At 56.4% G+C, this 21,295-nt stretch overlaps 2 protein-coding genes across 6 annotated transcripts; both read left to right on the forward strand.

The window, feature by feature from the left end:
* EMILIN1 (elastin microfibril interfacer 1) lies at positions 1 to 7,986 on the forward strand. The gene is made up of 8 exons (XM_043917398.1): positions 1 to 646; positions 1,594 to 1,719; positions 2,159 to 2,379; positions 3,721 to 5,640; positions 6,021 to 6,137; positions 6,515 to 6,532; positions 6,681 to 6,818; positions 7,236 to 7,986. The coding sequence occupies exons 1-8, from the start codon at positions 477 to 479 to the stop codon at positions 7,571 to 7,573; spliced, it is 3,048 nt and encodes a 1,015-aa protein (XP_043773333.1). The 5' UTR covers positions 1 to 476; the 3' UTR covers positions 7,574 to 7,986.
* A 367-nt stretch (positions 7,987 to 8,353) lies between these two features.
* Positions 8,354 to 21,173, forward strand: KHK (ketohexokinase). Of its 5 annotated transcripts, none has more exons than XM_043917402.1 (8): positions 8,354 to 8,975; positions 12,319 to 12,435; positions 16,031 to 16,165; positions 18,322 to 18,394; positions 19,237 to 19,383; positions 20,406 to 20,494; positions 20,633 to 20,790; positions 20,877 to 21,173. In XM_043917402.1, exons 1-8 carry the CDS (start codon positions 8,884 to 8,886, stop codon positions 20,960 to 20,962), a joined length of 897 nt encoding a protein of 298 aa, XP_043773337.1. In that variant the 5' UTR covers positions 8,354 to 8,883; the 3' UTR covers positions 20,963 to 21,173. The 5 variants fall into 5 exon arrangements, with proteins under 5 accessions (XP_043773337.1, XP_043773336.1, XP_043773335.1 ...); XM_043917401.1 differs by lacking the exon at positions 16,031 to 16,165 and adding an exon at positions 16,366 to 16,500; XM_043917400.1 differs by having other exon boundaries at positions 20,633 to 21,173.
* The last annotated feature ends 122 nt before the right edge of the window (positions 21,174 to 21,295 follow it).

Raw genomic sequence — 21,295 nt, forward strand, 5'->3', positions numbered from 1 at the left:
GGGAGGCCAGGGCCCGCCCCACAGCCACTCTTGCGCCTCTGAGCAGCCACAGGGGCAAAGCCCTGTCACCCCCAGGATCTGGTCACTGGGGAAAACCGACAGCAGAGACCAGAGGAGGGCCAGATGGAGCGAGGGGGTGGAGGCCCAGGAGGCGGCATCTGAGAGGGCCAGGGACCAGGCGCAGGAGGCCGGGGTGTGAGGGGGGGCACAGAGAACAAACTCCCCTCAGAAGTGGAGGAGAGCGGAAGGAATCGAAGGAGGGACAGACAGGAGCCTGAGGAGGAAAGAGAAGGGGGAGAGGGGTCAGGCCAGGCAGCCAAGGAGGAGGCGTGTGGCTGGGGGCTGCCGGCAGGAAGCTGGGGACAGGACCTGCTGTCCCTCAGAGCAGCGGCATCCCCCCCACCCTCACTCCAGGCAGAGGCGCCAGTGGTCAGGCCAGGATGTGCCTCTGAGGGCCACCACGGAGCGCCCCCACCATGGCCCCCGGAACCCTCTGGAGCTGCTACCTCTGCTGCCTGCTGACCACCGCTGTGGGGGCAGCCAGCTATCCTCCTCGCGGCTACAGCCTCTACACTGGGAGTGGCGGGGCCCTCAGCTCTGGGGGCACCCAGGCCCAGAGTGCCCCCCGACCTGCCAGCCGCCACAGGTAGGAGTCTGGGTCTCAGCCCAAGGCTGGAGGTAGGTGGGAGGGTGGGTGTCCTGGCCCCTGGCCCCGGATACATTCTTCTGGGCCGTCCACACTAAGGCAAAGGAAGGGGGAAGAGGAAAGCCATCCACCAGGTGGCTCTTCGCGTGCCCGCCTTCCTTCAGGGCCCCCTGGAGTAGATAGGTACCCCCCCACCCCCATCTAACCTCAGGGGGAATCACTTCCACGTTAGGTGCCCAGGGAAACTATCCTGAGAGCCACGGGCCAGGCCTTCCTGTCACTGCCAGCCCACACCAGCCTGGGAGTCTCAGCAGACCCCTCATCCCATGCTAGGGCTCCCTCAGCCCCATGCAGTAACCCACGCTTCCCACACCACTTCTCTGCTCCTTTCCTTTCTCCAGCGGACATGGAGTGGAGGCTGGTTTTTGGGGGGGGTACAGAGGGGGGGCCAAGAGTGTAGAACTTAGAGGCCTAGGGCGGGCAGGGCACATCAATGGCTTATTCTCTCCTTAACCCTGAGCTGGACCCCTGCCTGCTCCGACCACTCCCCTGAGGGGTGAGGAGAAGCCAGGGGATCACCAGGGAACCCGGCCAGCCAGCTCACGCAGGCTACACCAAGCTGGGGGTTGAGACAGAAAGGGACATGAATGAATGCGTGAATTCAGACGCTCCCCAGGCACCCCAGCCATGAGGATCAACATCCCGTAGTTGTGGTTTTGCCTTCTGGGCCTCCTGTTCCCATCTTGAAAAGTCTTTATCGCCTCCTACTACAGGGAAGGTGTGGGGGGTGGGGGTGGGGGGAGCTGTCCCTGCCAAAGCCCTGGCTCCCCCTGGTCCCCAGAGGCCCTTCATCTTGTGACCCTCCCTTAGCCCCTCTGGTAGCCCCTAGGCCTCCCCACGGGATGTGTGTTTCTGGCGCTGGGACCCAGGTGGGGTTGTGCCTGCAGGAACTGGTGTGCCTATGTGGTGACCCGGACAGTGAGCTGTGTCCTTGAGGATGGAGTGGAGACCTTCATCAAGCCCGACTACCAGCCCTGTGGCTGGGGCCAGCCCCAGTGTTCCCGCAGCATCATGTGAGGATGGGTACTTGGTGGGGGCTGGGCTCGGGCCGCCAACCTGGGGGATCTGTACAAAGCAGGTAGCCAGGGGCAGGATCAGGGGCTTCGTTGAGAGCCATTTGAGGAGATGCTGAGGCAACTCTTTGGCTGGTGGGATACCGAGGGCAAACTCACTTGGACCACCCTGCCAGCCTTGGGAATGCGTCTTCTGGGCCTGGCCACATTCAAGGAGAGGAGTTCAAAGCTCCAGCAGACAAGGGGAGGAAGAATAGGGATTTGGCCTTTGGCCAACCGGCTGACAACTGTCAACTGAGCAAGGCCACATGCTGGTCAGTAAGGGGGACCCAGCCTGAGGGACAGACCTAGCCCACTAACAGCGGCCCATCTCTGAGGACAGGGGCCAGGATCACTGACAGTACAAGAGGAGTAAGGGGCCTCCCTCTGCCTCTCCCAGGTACCGCAGCTTCCTCCGTCCTCGCTACCGTGTGGCCTACAAAACGGTGACAGATATGGAATGGAGGTGCTGCCAGGGGTACGGGGGTGATGACTGTGCAGAGGGCCCTGCTCCGGCGCTGGGCCCCGTACCCACCACACCGCGGCCCCGGCCCCAGCCCGCCCGCCCCAACCTCTCCGGCTCCAGTGCAGGCAGCCACCTGAGTGGACTGGGAGGGGAAGGTGAGTATGGGAGTTGCTGGGGAGAGGAATGGAGACAATGCTGGGGGAAAGCATGGGGCCAGGCTGCTATGGGGAGACCCCTGCTCCAGGACAGGGCTGGGGGCTTGGGGGTGGGGGGTAGTACGGAGAACAGAAGATAGTTAATGAGATCCCTGAGGTTCCTTTCCACACTTGAGAGCAAGAGAGAGAGAGAATGTCTGTGTGTGTCGGTGTGTGTATGTGTGTGTGAGTGTGTGAGAGAAGAGAGATTGAGTGAGACCCAGAGAAAAGGAAGGCAGAGAAAGAGAATGTGCTCGCACACGCCCACGTGTGGCCAAGATACTTCCTAGTTGGGAACAGCTGTGGGAGGAAGGGGGAATTCCTTGGAGAAGTTTGGTCCAAGGGGATAGACACTGGGACTACAAGTCCTAGCATGCACTGCAGCTGACTACAGGTCCCAGGCGCCCCAGTGGCCTCTAGAGACTGCAGGTCCCAGAATGCAGCAGTCCCCGTTGCCCAGCACTGCGGATGTGCTGTGTTGCCTGCCAGGGAGATAGCCGTGCTGTGATTATGGAAACAGGAACTGCTGACTGACTCTTCCAACACCCAGCCAGATCCCCTGCAGCTTGCTTTGGAGTTGTGTTTGTCCCTGTGGTGGTGTGGAGAGGGGCCTCCCACATTCACATTTCACTCACCCTGCGGAAGCGATGTATTGTCAGTTCCTTTTTTTCAGCTGCAGAAACAGTTTCCATAAAGTTAGGAGGCATTCTGGATGATGGAACCATATTAAACTTGTAATTCATGGCCCAGTTAATTAACCTCTCTGGTCCTCTATCTCCCAGTCTATCAAATGGGAAGAGCTAATGGGCTTCCCTGGTGGCTCAGATGGTAAAGAATCTGCCTGCAATGAGGGAGACCTGGTTTTGATTCCTGCTTTGGGAAGATTCCCTGGAGGAGGAAATGGCAATCCACTCCAGTATTCTTGCCTGGAGAATTCCATGCACAGAGTAGCCTGGCGAGCTACAGTCCATGGGGTCTCAAAGAATTGGACATGACTGAGTGACTAAAACACACAATGATATTTGTGCAATGCAGTTGTTATAAAGGGGAAGGGGCCATGGTGCATATTTGACTTAGAGGCATTCAGTGAATGGAGTTTCTTTCCATCTTTTCTTTTTTGGGGTTTTGTTTTGCTTTTTCTTTCTTTCCATCTTTTCTTGCCCAGGTCACCCAGCTAAGGAATGGCCAAATCAGCTGGGACCTCTGCCCTCTCGCTGGAGCTGGGGGGAGAAGGTCCCTAGGAGGTAGGCACTGAACTCTGTGGTCCAGCCCCTCAGCCTTATCCCTCCCCTTTTCTACCAGGTCCTGGGGAGTCCGAGAAGGTCCAGCAGCTGGAAGAGCAGGTGCAGAGCCTGACAAAGGAGCTGCAGGGCCTTCGGGGTGTCCTGCAGGGACTGAGTGGGCGCCTGACCGAAGATGTCCAGAGGGCTGTGGAGACGGCCTTTAATGGGAGGCAGCAGCCGGCAGATGCAGCGGCCCGCCCGGGTGTGCACGAAACCCTCAATGAGATCCAGCAGCAGCTGCAACTCCTGGACAACCGCGTCTCCACCCACGACCAGGAGCTAGGCCATCTGAATAACCACCACAGCGGCGGAGGCAGCGGCAGGGCTCCGGTCCCGACCCCGGCCCCTCCCGGCCACAGCGAGGAGCTGCTGCGGGAGCTGGAGCAGCGGCTGCAGGAGTCGTGCTCAGTGTGCCTGGCGGGGCTGGATGGCTTTCGACGGCAGCAGCAGCAAGACAGGGAGCGGCTGCGCGCACTGGAGAAGCTACTGGCCTCCGTGGAAGAGCGGCAGCGGCACCTCGCGGGGCAGGCCCTGGGCCGCTGGGCCCCTCAGGAATGCTGCCCTCCAGAGCTGGGCCGGCGACTGGCCGAGCTGGAGCGGAGGCTGGATGTTGTGGCTGGCTCGGTGACAGTGCTGAGCGGGCGGCGAGGCACCCACCTGGGAGGAGCATCTGGGCAGGGCGGCCACCCACCAGGCTACACCAGCTTAGCATCCCGCCTCTCCCGCCTGGAGGACCGATTCAACTCTACCTTGGGCCCCTCGGAGGAACAGGAGGAGGGCTGGCCGGGGCGTCCTGGGGGGCTGGGCCACTGGCTGCCTGCTGCCCGGGGCAAACTAGAGAAGCTGGAGGGGCAGCTGGCCAATGTGAGCGGGGAGCTGGGGGGGCGGCTGAATCAGCTGGAAGAGCAGGTGGCAGGGGCAGTGCAGGCATGTGGGCAGCTCTGCTCTGGGGCCCCCGGGGAGCAGGACTCCCAGGTCAGGGAGATCCTCAGTGCCTTGGAGCGCAGGGTGCTGGACAGTGAGGGACAGCTGAGGCTGGTGGGCTCAGACCTGCACAAGCTGGGAGCAGCTGGGGAGGCCCAGCAGACCGCGCTGGAGCAACTGCAAGGGGCAGTGGGCCTGCTCCACGGTCGTGTCGATGCACTGGGCGAGACGGCTGCAGAGTTCACACTACAGCTGAACCTCACAGCGGCACGGCTGGGCCAACTGGAGGGGCTGCTGCAGGCCCGAGGGGAGGAGGGTTGTGGCGCCTGCGGAGGGGTCCAAGAGGAACTCGGTCGCCTGCGGGATGGTGTGGAGCGCTGCTCCTGCCCACTGTTACCTCCCCGGGGCCCTGGGGCCGGCCCTGGGGTCGGGGGACCCAGCCGTGGGCCGCTGGATGGCTTCAGTGTGTTCGGGGGCAGCTCAGGCTCAGCCCTCCAGGCCCTGCAAGGAGAGCTGTCTGAGGTCATTCTCACCTTCAGCTCCCTCAATGACTCACTGCATGAGCTGCAGACCACCGTGGAGGGCCAGGGTGCTGATCTGGCTGACCTGGGAGCCACCAAGGACCGAATCATCTCTGAGATCAATAGGCTGCAACAGGAGGCCACAGAGCATGCCACAGAGAGTGAGGAGCGCTTCCGAGGCCTGGAGGAGGGACAGGCACAGGCCGGCCAGTGCCCCAGCCTGGAGGGGCGACTGGGCCGCCTGGAGGGAGTCTGTGAGCGGCTGGACACGGTGGCCGGGGGACTGCAGGGCCTGCGTGAAGGCCTTTCCAGACACGTGGCTGGGCTCTGGGCTGGGCTACGGGAAACCAACAGCACCAGCCAGACACAGGCAGCCTTGCTGGAGAAGCTGCTGGAGGGGCAGGCCGGCCTAGGCAAGCGGCTGGGTACCCTTAATAGCTCCCTGCTGCTGCTGGAGGACCAGCTTCACCAGCTCAGCCTGAAGGACCTCACCGGTGAGCGGGCAAGAGGAGGCACTGGGGCAGGGGCTGGGGGGCAGGACCTTTTGCAAGTCTTCTCTTTCTCCTCCCCTGACCCTACAACAGCCTAGCCTTAACCTCGTTTACTTCCTCTTTGCTCTGCTCTGCATGAATCGTATACCCACCGCTGTCCCTGGGCTTGGCTTGTGCACAAGAGATGACCCAAGGTCCCAGCTCCCCACCCTCCTTGATGGCTCAGACAGGCCTGTGGGTGAAGGTGGGGTGCTGCTCTGCCACCTAGGTACCCAGCGTGGGCAGCAAGGGGCCCCATCACCCTGTCCCTGGATCTACCACCTTACTTGTCTTTTGGAAACTCGTTTTTATGGCTCTCCTTCAACCTAGTTTTGTCACCGTAGGGCCAGCAGGTGAGGCTGGGCCGCCAGGGCCTCCTGGGATGCAGGGACCCCCTGGCCCTGCTGGGCCTCCAGGACCTCCAGGCAAGGATGGACAAAAGGGGCCCATGGGGCCACCAGGTGAGCGGGCTGAGATCCTTGCTACAGCCAGGGCTGCCATTCCCCTGGGCAACCCTGGGCTTGACTTCCTACTCTGAACTTGACAGAGAAGGGGGAAAAGGGTAGGGAACTGGGGCACCTACATGGCTGGCATTGACTAGGAAAGTAACTAGGAGATAGGATAGTCAGTGTGCTGGCCAGTTGACTGTGGGTGGCCTCCCTGCTGTGTTGAAGACTGTGGCTGAGCCTACAAGGTTAAAGAGAATAGATCCCATCTGTCTCCCCCATTTCTGCTTTGGGGGTCTGCAGAGCACCTGGCACAGTGGGAAAGCAGGTGTTTGCTGAGTGACTCGCGAGAGCTGCCCTAGTTCTCACTGCTCCCTTTTCTCTCCCCACAGGTCCCCAAGGTGAACAGGGTAAGTTCCCCTCATTTAGTGCTGGAGGGAGGGGACCTGAACCAGGATTTGGAGGACAGAGGGCCTCAGGCAGCCCTGGGGGCTGGAGACTGAGGAGTAGAAGGGGGCTGCACTGAGCATCCACTCTGACACCCTCCCCCCACCCCAGGACCTGAGGGGGCACCAGCAGCCTCCGTGCCCCGGGTAGCCTTTTCAGCTGCCCTGAGCTTGCCCCGGTCTGAACCAGGCACAGTGCCCTTCGACAGAGTCCTGCTCAATGATGGGGGCTACTACGATCCAGAGACTGGTAAGACTGGAAGTGGGCAGCTGGGCACTGGGGGGATCGGGGAGGCTATGCGGTGACATATCCCCATTCTTGCCCTTTCAGACAAGCTGGATCCTTTCATTCTCTGATTTGGGGAGACCCTGTTCTCGCCTTCATTTATTCCTTCTCACCACAACTTGGATTGAGGGGTGGGTGGGGAGGGGAAGAGCCTATCCTTCCACAGCTCTTTCTGGGGGCCTGCTATTGCCCAGGCACTGTCCTCAAGTGCTGGGGACGCGGAAATGAACAAAAACACCGACTTCCCTGCCGTCTGTGGAGCTCAGGTCCTGGTAGAAAAGACCCAGAGGGTCCCTCCGTAGTACAGTTCTGGAAGGGCTCCCGGACTCCTTCCCAGCCCCTGCCACCTGTCCCCCTCTTCACTGTCACTCTTGTCCCCAGGCGTGTTCACGGCACCACTGGCCGGGCGCTACTTGCTGAGCGCAGTGCTGACGGGGCACCGGCACGAGAAGGTGGAGGCCGTGCTGTCCCGCTCCAACCTGGGCGTGGCCCGCATAGACTCTGGTGGCTACGAGCCCGAGGGCCTGGAGAATAAGCCGGTGGCCGAGAGCCAGCCTAGCCCGGGCGCCCTAGGCGTGTTCAGCCTCATCCTGCCGCTGCAGGTCGGGGACACGGTCTGCATCGACCTGGTCATGGGGCAGCTGGCGCACTCGGAGGAACCGCTCACCATTTTCAGCGGAGCCCTGCTCTACGGAGACCTGGAGCTCGAACAGGCGTAGACGGCGGGGTGGGGAAGCCGGGGGGACCGGGTCCCACCCGCCCGAAGTGTCTACGCGGCCAAACAGCCAGCCAGGGCGGGATCCCCGGGGTCTCGCCTGGGACGCGGCGCCGACCCCTGGGGAGCCGCAGCAGAGGCGCCCCGAGCCGAGCGGCGTCCTCCCCATGATTGGAGTGCACCGGGTCGGGGACTCTGGGGTCCCCTCGTCCAGACCGTTGGCCTGATCGCCGTCCCTGCAGGACCCAGACTGCGGAGGGGCCCATCCTGGCACCCTCTGCTCCCCCAACTGGCCTCCAGGCCGAGTCCCTCGGCTCCAGGGCTCTCTCGAGGGGGCTCCGGCCCCCACCGCCATACTAAACTATTCAGGAATAAAGACACTTGGTTTTTCTAAAAAAAAAAAAAAACTAAACTAAACAAGCCGTCTGCTCTACTATGTGTTCATGGGTCGACAGGAGTACAGAGGGGACGGGGTGAGGGAGCCCCCGACCAGGTTCTCGCCCTCAGCTCCGGCCGGAGTAGCTCTGCTCGCACCTGCTCTGGACGCGCGAGAGCAAAGCGCGTCCGCCGCTTAGAGCCCCAGCCAGGCCCTCCTCCTGGTCGCGCCCTTTCCACCCGAGTCCGCCAGAGGGCGCCGGGACCCGAGACCTCGGCGCCACTGGGCGGGGTCTCCCGTCACGTGACCTTCGCGGCCCACCTTGCGTGCCCCGGCTGCTCCGCGGCAGAGGCGAGGCCTCGGCCTCGGATTGGCCCGACCTCGGGGGCGGGGCGGGGCAGCCGGGATAGCGCGAGTCGCGGCTGGGGATGCTTGCGGGTCAGGCCGCAGCTGCGAGGCCCGACTCAACCCCGCGGGCCTGGGGTCTGGAGAGAGATCAGCTGGTGCGGGAGCGGGCGGGGCATGGGATGCTCTTCTGCTGTACTTTCTCTTGGCGTTCAGGAGGTTGCCTAGTTACGCTTTAGAGAGCTTTGCATCAGCTCAGAGTTCGTCTGACAAGTGAGGAAACTGAGGGCAAGAAGTGTAAGACGTATCATCTCCTGGGCCACGCAGATTGCCAAGGAGAGACCGGGTACCGAGACCTCGGGGTCTGTGCTCCCAGGTCTGCTGGAGTGGGTGGTCTTGGGGAGCAAGGGCCCCGCTCCGTCCCCTGCATCCCACGGCACCCCTCGCCGCCGCCGGAGGCTCCCTGGAGGAGGAGCTCCGAACGCGGAGGAGGAGCCAGACTCTGGGAGCCGGGACACCATTCACCCGGATAGGAGGCAGAACCAGGGAGGAACCCGTCAGCCAGGTGGGCAGAAAGCTCCGGGAGCAGCCTCATGGAAGAGAAACAGATTCTGTGCGTGGGGCTAGTGGTGCTGGACATCATCAATGTGATGGACAAATACCCAGAGGAGGACACGGACAGCAGGTAGGGGCGCCCGGGCCCCTTGGTGACCCCAGGGGCCGCTGCAGCCCCGCGTTGTGCCAGGCGGCCAAGACTGCAGGGATGCGAAGCCGGGGCCCCGCAGCGAGGCTGTGAATCGCCTTGGGAGCCGGTGCCTCATGCCCTCTGCCGGGGACCTGGGGAAAGAATTGAGGCCTTTAGTGTTAAGCTCCAGTATTAGCTCTTTGGATAGCATTGTGTTCTCCACTTCGCATTTCCAATCCTGGGACCTGTCAGACACTATTATCCCCATTTTACCAAGTAGACTAAGCAAGTAGAGACCCTGAGAGACACAGTGACTTCACCGAAGGGCATACAGCTAGGAAGGTGCAAAAGCAGTGCCTTCCTTTTTAACGAGACCTGTGCACGTGCCTATCACCAGCATTTACTTCTAATTTATTTACCACTTATAGATCTCATCTGTTTCTTTTAAACAGTGTTTTTGAGGTAGCTTACAATAAGAAGTATGTGCAGTTAGACAGTTCAAAAACATTGAAAACCATGGTTTTTGAGCTTTTTTGTAGCTCAGGGCTTGCTGGCACTGCAGGCAAATTTGGAGATGCTATGAGTTATGGTCTAGCTGGTTCATGAGCCATACAGACTTTTTCCTTGTGCTGAATTCCAAAAGGAGTTTACCAGAAGTCCTTTTTACAGTACTCGGTGAACAACATAGTGGAAAACACCCTTCATGGTTGTCTGGTGGAAGTTGAAGAGTCATTTGTTGGTTCCTATATTTACTCTTGATAAGAGCCGCACCATTACACTGTCATCCCAAGACACTCCAATGCAGTGGAATCTGGGACTTTCTCTTGGGGTAGTCTAGTGCTCAGAATACAGAGAAGAATTGCCTCTTGGCTCTCAGTTGTCTCAGCCAAGAACTGGACAAAAAGTGAGTTCAAGATTGAGCTCAGGAAGACACTACAGTGCCAGTAACCATGAGGCTCACTGAGGGGAGAGCGCTGGGAGCTCTTCAGGCCTTGGGTCCATAAAGCACTATCACAGGAGTTATTACATGCTTTCCTCACAGCAGCCCATGGGAAGCATGTGAGGATCAGTCCCGTTCTCTCTTTATAGATGAGGAAGCTAAGTATTTGGAGAAATGAGACAGTTTTTGTAAGAGGTCACATAGTTAAGGAGTGGCGGAGCAGTAGTAAAACTCATGTGTCCTAATTCTAGGTCTCCAGCCCTCTACCCTCTCAGGTGCTCCCTGTTGCTTTGGTGCTGCCCATCTCATGGAGGTGACCCTTTGCTTTGGGCTGCTTCGTTTGCCAGACGTTAGAGCCCCTGGCAGAGGGTGAAGGGACAGTGGGGCCTGGGCACAAGGGTGTGCTGCTGTATGGACCTCACCCACCTACCAAGGTCAAGCCGGCCCCAGGACTTGGTACACAGTGAGGGATAGGCTTACTCTCAGGAGCACGGTGAATTCTAGGGCTACAGATTCTCCACGAACTGTGGGGGACCTCGGGGGAACCCAGAGTGCCTGCTCCACTAGAGCTGAGTCCCAGTCCCTTTAAGCTTGCTTGTCAGGAGGCTGGGACCAGAGCCTGCTAGTCCCCCTGATGGGGGCCAGTTCTGAAGGTGGGCACTAAGCGAGGTGCCTCTCTGAAGAGACCCTTCCCATGTCCTCCATGCCCCCTGCCCTTCAGGGGGTGCCTCCCCATTCCCCAGACCCATGGTTCCGCTCCTCTGCAGAGCAGTTTGCTTATCTTCAGGGCCTCTCTCCCATGCACCCATCCCATCCAGCCCAGCTCCTGGACTCTATTGTGCCTCCCAGATGGGCAGACCTGAGTGGGGACCCAGGCCTTCCTAGCGTCTCAGCCCCTCCTGTCCCAGGCTCTCTCCCTGGGCAGCGGAGAACTCTCAGGAGGTGCCACCTGGAACTCGGCCAGACCCCTGAGGAATGGCATGGCCTCTCAGAGTCCAAGCCTAAAGGGCCTTCCAGAAAGCATCTTCATGCTCAGCAGAGCGTTTCTGCACAGAAAGCTGGGCATCCGTGTGACTTTGAAGGGTTTCCACAGAGTAAAGTTATAGCCCCTTTCTCTGAAACCTCTTCAGGCTGGGACCCAGTTAAAAATACAAAGTATTTGGAGTGGTTTGGGGTCAGGAAACCTGAGTTCTGGTATCAGCACTGTGCTTAACTGTTGGTGTGACTCTGAGCAAATCCAGTCCCTCCAGGCTTCTCCTCTCTTCACAGCAGCAAAATTTCTCTAAAGCTCATAGCTTGAGAAATGTTGGATCCTTTACAGATTAGTATCCTTCTTTCTCATGGGATCATGGCCCCCTTTTCCAAAGGCTAAAGGGAACTTGTGTTAAGTTTTGTGTACAAATAGACCTTAATCTAAAAATTCTACTTCATTTATTTCTCTTAATTAGTGGTTCTTTGGTGCTTGTTCCCCTTATGATAAGCTACCAGTTATTATTGTTATCCTTTTTGAAACTGGAAGAATAGAAATAATAGCCTGCACTGTTTACCTCACAGTATTATTGGAACACAAATGAAAAATCATTCCAGTGCTTTGACTGTATATGCGTGAGTTATCATTTTTGTTGTTGATGATGACAGCCCATCAGGTGTATCCTGACTTAGTTTCCTTTTGTTAGATTTTCAGTAAAGATGGAAAAAAACAAAGGAAAATAAAAGGCAACTATGTGCTGGAATGGATGTGTTAACTAACCTTATTGTAGTAATCATTTCACAGTATACACATATATCTTAAACTTACAGAATGTTATGTGTCAATTACATCTCAATAAAGCTGAAAAAAAGAAAAAGATGGAGAAACACTTGTCTTCACTCAACAGTCTTTTTTAACTTTTGAGAAGTAAAAGTTACCATGCAACCCCCCCTCCTCCCCACCTTCTTAAATAATCATAGTGTCCAGGTTTGCTTCTTGTCTTAATCATTTTAGTCTAAGTTATTACTGAAATGGGCTCTCCTAAGACAGGAGCAGCAGTAGATTTGCCACCTTTGGGAAGAGGCAGCTGTCAAGGAGGAGGCTTGATGGGAGGAGGGGGAAGGTGGGGAACTGGGTCACTGTTACAGAGGAGGAGGTAACCTAGAGGCAGTGGAACCCTCAAACTGTGATGATACCGAGGGACTGCTTTCCTGATGTCATAAGAATAGTGGGAGACAGATATTAATCACTGTGAGCTTGAATTTAGCCTGGGCTGGGGAACAGATCTGGTCCTCACCCGAGCCTCTTCCCTTCACTGAGCCTAAGGCTGGCCTGGATGCTCTCTGAGGGGGACCTCCTGGCTGTTTCATTCTGGCAGCCCCACCCAGGGCTCAGTCTGCTGGAGCTGCAGGGACCCTCCTTGTGTTTTGCAGGTGCTTGTCCCAGAGATGGCAGCGTGGGGGCAACGCATCCAACTCCTGCACCGTCCTCTCTCTGCTTGGAGCCCCCTGCGCCTTCATGGGCTCGCTGGCCCCGGGCCACGTTGCCGAGTGAGTGGTGGGAGCAGGGAAGGGCGGCCCTCAGGGTGGGGGGAGAAGAAAGCATTGGCCCTGGGTGGACAGTCTCTCAGAAATGGTTTGTGACCTCCAGAAATGGGTGGTGGTGCGGGGTGGGGGGGTGGTAGTCGGGAAGTGGAGGACCAGCATCCCAGACTCTCCCTGGTGTGGCTTATCTGCTGCTCAGTCATTAATGTTGCTCTTGTTAAGGTTTCATTTTCACAGTCTGTTTCCTTGGCCACTCCCTGGAGCCTGCTTCAGCTTCCCACCTTCTCCTTCCTTGCTTCCAACAGACTGTCCGCGGTGGATGTGACTTTGCCCTTCTCATGTTCCTTGTCCTGCCTGTGCTTGTGGCAGAAGGCAGTTAGGGACATGCTATACCCACCCTCCCTCCGGGATGTCCTGCATCTGTGGCCCCAAGGTCCCGGCCCACAGTTTCTTCCTTAACTGAGGGGGCAGGGCCAGTGTTTGTGTCCCTGTTGTTCACTGAAGCAGTGAGAGCTCCCTGCCCAAGGACACCCCAATGCCACGTGCTAAAACTGGGCCCAGACCCATGCTCCCATCGGCCAGAAGGCTGCCACCCATAGTGGCCCATGCACTTGCTCTGTGTTGGCTGCTGCAGGGACTCAAGAGCCCTTTGACCCCTGGCACTGCCGACTCAGCAAGCACTTATCAGGAGGTGAGGCCCACACTTTGCCCACTGTGGGCACAGGGGCAGGCTGCCAGTTTGTTGGCCTGAAAAGTATAGCCCTTTGAACACTGTTAGAGCCCAGCCCCAAGTTGCTGCCAGGTTCCCTTCCTTAGGAACTGGCATGGAGCAAATAATGGGGCTAGAGCCTGCCCTCTGGGGTGGGACAGAGGGACCCAGAGCCAACAGCCGCTTACTTGCCAACCCTCTTCAGAAGCTGCCTTTCCTCCCAGCTAGAGCGAGACCGGGCCTCTTGCTCTGGGTGGTGGGCCCGACTTTGAGTAGTAGTCATGCTGATAAGTGTGCCATTCCAAATTCTCCCCACATGCTCAACAAACACTGCGTGAGCACCTACCATATGCCTGGCACTGTGGGCACAAAAAGTTATTTGGCAAACCAAATCATATTTTCCATCCATGCAGTGGGAAAGTGTTAGTCACTCAGTCATGTTCAACTCTGCAACCCCGCAGATGGTAGTCCCCCAGGCTCCTCTGTCCATGGAATTCTCCAGGCAAGAATACTGGAGTAAGTTGCCATGCCCTTCTCCAGGGGATCTTCCCCACCCAGGGATCGAACCCGGGTCTCCTGCATTGCAGGCAGATTCTTTACCATCTAAGCCACCTGGGAAAGCTACTGTTTAAAGGATCCTTAAGGTGTAACACAAAGAAAGAGGCCCTGATGTGGTACCTTTATACCAATCTGTATTGTCCAGCTTTGCTGTTGCTGAAAGTGGGGTCCAGTCATAGGGAGAAAGGCCAGGATGGTGGCTACACTACTGGGTGTAGTTGCCAGCTCCTGGTGACAGGACTCTGCATTTCCAAAGAGCTGGGAGGGGTGGGGTGGTCTCCTTGTTCTGCTGGTGCAGTCTTCCCGAGGGACGGCCCCCACAACTCATTCTGATCAGAGGGGATTCTGAGCAGGAGTTCTGGACCCATACTGAGGGGCCTCAGGCACTGGGAGGGCTCACCATGCTGTGGAAGGTAAGGGCAGTGAGCGGGCCCCCTGGCCCCCGCGAAGGCAGCACCACCTCCTGGCTGTGCATCTTGAAGGCAGGTGTGGAATGAGAGCAATCACATGAGGACGGGAAGGACTTCCAAAAGAGGAGTACGGGGGGATGGGCAAGCAGAGGGAACCGGGAGACAAAGTTCAGTTCAGTTGCTCAGTCGTGTCTGACTCTTTGCGACCCATGGACTGAAGCATGCCAGGCCTCCCTGTCCATCACCAACTCCCGGAGCCTACTGAAATTCATGTCCATTGTGTTGGTGATGCCATCCAACCATCTCATCCTCTGTCGTCCCCTTCTCCTCCCACCTTCAATCTTTCCCAGCATCAAGGTCTTTTCAAATGAGTTGGTTCTTCACGTCACATGGCTGAAATATTGGAGTTTTAGATTCAGCATCAGTCCTTCCAGTGAATATTCAGGACTGATTTCCTTTAGGATGGGCTGGTTGGATCTCCTTGCAGTCCAAGGGACTCTCAAGACTCTTCTCCAACACCACAGTTCAAAAGCATCCATTCTTCGGTGCTCAGCTTTCTTTATACTCCAACTCTCACATCCATACATGACTACTGGAAAAACCATAGCTTTGACTAGACAGTCCTTTGTTGATAAAGTAATGTCTCTGCTTTTTAATATGCTGTCTAGGTTGGTCATAGCTTTTCTTCCAAGGTGCAAATGTCTTTTAATCTCATGGCTGCAGTCACCATCTGCAGTGATTTTGGAGCCCCCCAAAATAAAGTCTCTCATTATTTCCATTGTTTCCCGTCTATTTGCCATGAAGTGATGGGACTGGACACTATGATGTTAGTTTTCTGAATGTTGAGTTTTAAGCCAACTTTTTCACTCTCTTCCTCTTTCACTTTCTTTTCTCCCCCCCACCTTTTTTTTCCTCTTTCACTTTCATCAGGAGGCTCTAAAGAGCCTCACTTCTGCCATAATGGTGGTGTCATCTGCACGGTGACAATATACAGCCTTGATGTACTCCTTTTCCTATTTGGAACCAGTCTGTTGTTCCATGTCCAGTTCTAACTGTTGCTTCTTGACCTGCATACAGATTTCTCAGGAGGCAGGTCAGGTGGTCTTGTATTCCCATCTCTTTCAGAATTTTCCAGTTTGTTGTGATCCACACAGTCAAAGGCTTTGGTGTAGTCAATAAAGCAGAAATAGATGTTTTTCTGGAACTCTCTTGCTTTTTCGATGATCCAGTGGATGTTGGCAATTTGACCTCTGGTTCCTCTGCCTTTTCTAAATTCAGCTTAAACATCTAGAAGTTCACGGTTCACATAATGTTGAAGCCTGGCTTGGAGAATTTTGAGCATTACTTTGCTAGCGTGTGAGATGAATGCAATCGTGCGGTAGTTTGAGCATTCTTTGGCATTGCCTTTCTTTGGGATTGGAATGAAAACTGACCTTTTCCAGTCCTGTGGCCACTGCTGAGTTATCCAGATTTCCTGGCATATTTAGTGCAGCACTTTCACAGCATCATCTTTTAGGATTTGAAATAGCTCAACTGGAATTCCGGGGAAAAAAGTATCACCTTGTAATTATTAATACTGCCTTGCCTTGAACGGTGCAGGCCACAGTGCCCTCACCTTCTTGGTTCAAATAGGGTACATATCCTCAGTCCCCAAATCCACCCCATCTAGTGAAATCTTTCCTGCTTGAATCAGACTGAAGGCCAGGGTCAGTCAGGACCTAAAAGAATGTCCATGAGGATTTCCATCCTGAGCTCTGACCATGCTCTCCCACCTCTCCTGCCCGCCCCCCAAGCCTGTGACAAACCCCAGTCCCTTCCTAGCCTCTCTGCTTGCACCCCAGGGTCCCCAGTGGCCCCACCACCTACCCTCTAATCCCCAAACCCCCGCCGAACTGCGCCTCCCCGGGTTACTCTGCCCTGGCAGTTTTGTCCTGGATGACCTTCGCCGCTATTCTGTGGACCTCCGCTACATGGTCTTTCAGACCACGGGCTCCGTCCCCATCTCTACAGTCATCATCAGCGAGGCCAGCGGTAGCCGCACCATCCTACATGCCTACAGGTTTGTACACCTGTCTGCACCCTGCCAGCTGCCGCCGCCACTATCACTCAGCCCCCAGAGCAGGACCCTCCTCTCTGATGCCTGTATGCTCCCCACTGGAAGCACCGCTCCCCACTGGAAGGTCTAGAAGGCCCGGGCCACTTGGAGTCTCTAATCTGTGTCTCCTTGCCCTTCCCTTGGCTCGGGCTTCCTCCACCAAGCTTCCTGGCGGCTGACTTCAGGCAGCGGGGCGTGGACGTGTCTCAGGTGGCCTGGCAGAGCAGAGGGGAGACCCCGTGCTCTTGTTGCATCGTCAACAACTCCAATGGCTCCCGTACCATTGTACTCTACGACACGTAAGGCCCCCTGGCCTGGCCCGCCATAGCCCACCAATCAGCCTCCTCACTTGCCACGCAGGCATCCCAGTTGCCTGCCCTTTGTGGCCTCCCTCTTTGTACCGGAAATTGTCCCTATGTCATACTGTTCAGTGATTTTGGAATTGTTTTCAATTAGGGGACAAGTGAGGTGGGAAGGGGTGAGCTTTGCTCTGCCTGGAGACTTAGCCTTGGTCAACACCAAGAAGGGGCAGGCAGACCTATACAAAATATAATTTGTGATGTGATTCCTCCATAATTAGCCAATCAGAAGCCTGGGTGTGGGGGTGGGTAAGTCGTTCTGAGGGCAGGGGGATGGGAGATGTGATTCAAACCATCTTGATCCCTGAAGAGGGCACGCTGGAGTTTCCAGGGTTGCCAGCCTGCAGCATGGCACCAGGAGCTGGGGTTTGGGTATTCAAAAAAGATGAGCCACTCCCAAGGGTCCAGCATAATGAGGCTAGACCAAATGCCACATACATCCACAGCCATTGCTGAAAGAGGAAAGAGGGACATTGGGTCAGCAGATAAGGGCCATCTGATGATTTGCTAACCTGGTAGGGGGGTTCATTTTAGGGTCCCAGGCTGCCAGGGAGAGACATCTCTCCCAGATTCCCTCCTGAAAAATCTCAGAGGTTTAGTTTCCTGAGAACCTAGTGTGTGTGTGCCAGGTACTCTTTTAGGGCTGAGATGGCCCAAGCCCAACTGCCCTGGGGTTCCGGCTGACCCTACCGCCTAGCATAACCACTGGGTCTGGGGGAGGGGCAGTCATTCTAGGACAAGATTTGTAACCAGTGGCCCTGGGCTCTTTGTGTCCCAACGAATGAGTGGGTAGGCATACACGCTAGAGGCAATCTTCCCATTGGGCAACGCTTGGCCATCTGCCCATTAAGCAACACTCTATAGCAACTTTGATCAGGGACACAATATGGGTATTCACAGGAAGGGAGGGAGAGAAGCTCCAAGGAGAACTGTCTGTTGCCTCCTGGCCTCGGTCCAGGCATATCCACACACGTGATCTCCAGCTGCAGCAGGCCTGGTAGGCTAGGGGTCAGCCCCATTTATCAATGGGGAAGCACCTCGGAAGGGACACAGTTAGGCAGCTAGTTAAATCGAGGGAGGATTCAGTGCAGAACAGGGATGGGAGAACACTGGCTGTGTGTAGGTCTCTGACTAAGGAAGATCAACGCAGACCCTTCCCAGGTTTCCACACCTAAGTCAGCTAAAAATAAATTCATCCTCAAGCACCAACCTTGATCTCAGGATCATAACATGGAGCTGCCAAACTCAGGACAGTGGTGCTGACACTGCTGGGGCAGCCAGAAGTGAGTAGGACCAGACCTGAGCTCTGGGAAGAATGGCGGTCCCCTTTGTAGTTTCCCGGGACACTGCATGCTGGGAGCTGTGCGGGCTGCTGGCAAGAGGAATTCTGGGAATTGTAGTCCCTGGTGCTGTTAGAGCATTTGGGAGCTGTGGTCTCCAAAGCATGTAGATTGGCCCCTTACTGGACAAATGCGGTGGATGAATTTGCCTTTAGATAGTATCACAGCCTCAAACACAGGAAGGGGCACTCTAGGAAACTGCTTCCAGTCCCCTGTCTGGATGGAGCTCAGTGGGGTAAGGAGTGGTCTCAAGTTTAGCCTGGAACAGGGTCTGTTCCAGGGCTGAACCTCAGAGGCGTGTGCTATAGATCCAGCTTCCTGCCATGCTGCAGGCAGTGCCAGGCATAGGGGCCCTAGCAACGAGTTAGAGATCCTGGCTCTGGCTGACCTCACCTTGCACCTTCTCTGTCCTGTGACTCAGGAACCTGCCAGATGTGTCTGCTAAAGACTTTGAGAAGGTTGAGCTGACCCGGTTCAAGTGGATCCACATTGAGGCAAGCCCTGCCCTACCTGTGTTTTGAGGACCTCGACCTTCCAGCCCCTCCGCATGTTCTGCCTCCTTGGTTTTCAAACCATGGGGTTCCTTAGAGATAAATGAGCCCAGCACTGCCCAACCCATCCCCTCGCCGTCCTCATTTATGTTTTCAGGTGGGCAACTGAGGCCCAGAAAGATTCAGTGATGTCCTCAAGATCACACAGCAGGATACAGGCACCAGAAGTGGGAGGCTGGCTCTAGGCAAAGTCTGGTGATTTCTGTGTTACAGGCTGACCCACCTCCTCCAGACTCAGCCTCTGGCAGGAGCCAGGCCATGGGAGACCTGATCTGTTAACTCTGGGGAAGGCAGGAATGAGAGGCCCCAACCCAGCTCCCAAATAAAGGGAACTAGAGTCTTCATTCCAAGAGAAGTTTTGGAGTCTAGATGGAAGGAGATCTTGAGATCCTGAGTTCTAGTTCTAGCTCTGTCATTTAATTTATTGTAGTCCTTAGGAGAGTCTCTCTCTTTTTTGGTCACACTGTGTAGCATATCGGACCTTAGTTCCCTGACTAGGAATTGAACCCATGTCCCTTGCATTGGGAGTGCTGAGTCTTAACCACTAGACTGCCAGGGAAGTCCCAGGAAAGTCTCTTTTATTCTTTAGTCTTCTCATCTGTGAAATGGGAGGGCTGGTTGATAAGGTCTCCAAGGTCTATAACAGCATTGGAATTCTGAGATTTAGGATGAGTTCCAGCCCAGAAGCCCTGGCCCCTCTCCCCCTATCACCCATAGTTCCAGCAGGAAGGGAAGAATGAGCCCGGCTGGTCCTGAGCTGCCTGCCCTACCCTGTTCTGCTTCAGGGCCGGAATGCATCAGAGCAGGTGAAGATGCTGCAGCGGATAGAACAGCACAATGCCAGGCAGCCTCCAGAGGGCAAGATCCAGGTGTCCGTGGAGGTGGAGAAGCCGCGTGAGGAGCTGTACCAGCTGTTTGGTTATGGAGATGTGGTAAGTGTCCCCTGCAGCACCCACCCCCCACCCCACACACTCCCCCCAGCTCCCAGCCACATCCAGCTTAATTTGGTTCTTAAATGGAGTCTGAGTATTCCCTTGTCCTGCCTTTCACACATGGTGATGTTGGCAGGTGGGGGCAAAGCAAAGAGACAGACTCCCTGCTTTGGGCTCTTGCACAGACCTCAACAGTAAGCAAGCAGTAGAATTTCTCCACCCCAGGGGGCTCATGGGTATGTTCAGAGGGATTGGACAAGGCCAGGACAGCCAGCCACAGGGCCAGCCTCTCCTCAGTGGGCCTCCTGACTTTTCCTCTTATCAAATGACAGGATGGCACCATTCTCCAAGGTGCCCTCCAGCTATGGGTTGGGAGCCACTAGTGGGTTAGGGAGGATGGGAAGGGGACTTGCCCATGTAAACTTGGAACATAAATGGAATCTGGGTGGTAATCCTAGCACCATAGTGAAGCAGGTTGGGCTCTTGGCTGCACATTAAAAAATGTGGATGCCTGAACCCCACCCTCATTTTTTTTTACCCAATTTGGTTGATAGAGGTGGAGCCTGAAGTATTTTTTAATAAAACTCCTTGGTGATTCTAATGTGTAGCTGGTGTTAAGAAAGCTCTAGAACCCCCCAGCCCTTTGTTTTAAAGATGAAGAAATCAGAGGGCACAGTTGTATGAGGAAAGCCAAACAAAACAAAAACCCTCCCGAGAGCTGTGATTTAACCCGCTCATGGTAGACTGCACCCCAAGATGGCGCTCAAGACCCGCCCTGGGTTTTCAATTGTGAGGCGATTCGTTGATCTGGGACTTTTGTGTTACAGCTTACATGGCTGCTTTTCCAGCATATCTTGAGCGAGTGAGAAAACCTTTTGTGAGGTACAGCGGGACGCTACCTGAGGGCTTAGGCGGCCATGTTGGAGGAGCAGCGTTATAATATCAATGCCAGGCGGCTGGTGGTATGGGACAGCTGGGGCTAGAGCTCAGGTGACCATCAGCCTCTCTTCCACTGCCCACAGGTGTTTGTCAGCAAAGATGTGGCCAAGCACTTCGGGTTCCGGTCAGCAGAGGAGGCCCTGAGGGGCCTGTATAGCCGCGTGAGGAAGGGGTGAGCTCGCAGAAGTCAGGCCATGCCCCTGTGCGGGTGTGAGGAGTGAGGGAGCCTGGCATCCAGGTCTGCCCCGGGAGGGGGACGAGGCTGGGGCCAGGGCTGGGCTAACAGCTCGCTGAGAGGAGGGTGTCACAGGGCCACACTGGTCTGTGCCTGGGCGGAGGAGGGCGCCGACGCGCTGGGCCCTGATGGACGGCTGCTCCACTCGGACGCTTTCCCACCGCCCCGCGTGGTGGACACTCTGGGGGCCGGAGACACCTTCAACGCGGCGGTCATCTTCAGCCTGTCCCAGGGTGAGTACCCCAGCAGGAGGCACAGGGCTGGGGCCTGCCCCTGTCCCGAAGACCCAGCTGACCTGGCCACTCATCCCTCTGTCCAGGGAAGAGCATGCAGGAGGCGCTGAGGTTCGGCTGCCAGGTGGCCGGCAAGAAGTGTGGTCTGCAGGGTTTTGATGGCATCGTATGAGTGCCCTGTGGCAGCGGACACCGGCTCACACCCTGCCCCTGGCTGGCGTCACTGGCTTCTGTTGCCTTTTCCTCTGAGGCCAGTATGGCATCAGGCTGCCCTACTTCCTGGGCCGATCCAGGCTGCGGGAGGGCTCCACCTGTGACCTGGCATCTCACTTGGCAGAGTCGCAGAGCAAATAAATCTTCCCAGAGCCAGCTTCCTCCTGGCAGTCTGTGAGTCTTCAATGACTGAGCTGCTCTGGCTGGGGATTCTAGAGGTTTTGATCCAACAATCCTTTGCCCTCTTTTTCTCTATTCCCCAAATTCACCTCTTGTCCAGGCCCAGAGGAGG

This window comes from Cervus elaphus, chromosome 11 (assembly GCF_910594005.1).
Source record: "Cervus elaphus chromosome 11, mCerEla1.1, whole genome shotgun sequence".
Lineage (NCBI taxonomy): Eukaryota > Metazoa > Chordata > Mammalia > Artiodactyla > Cervidae > Cervus > Cervus elaphus.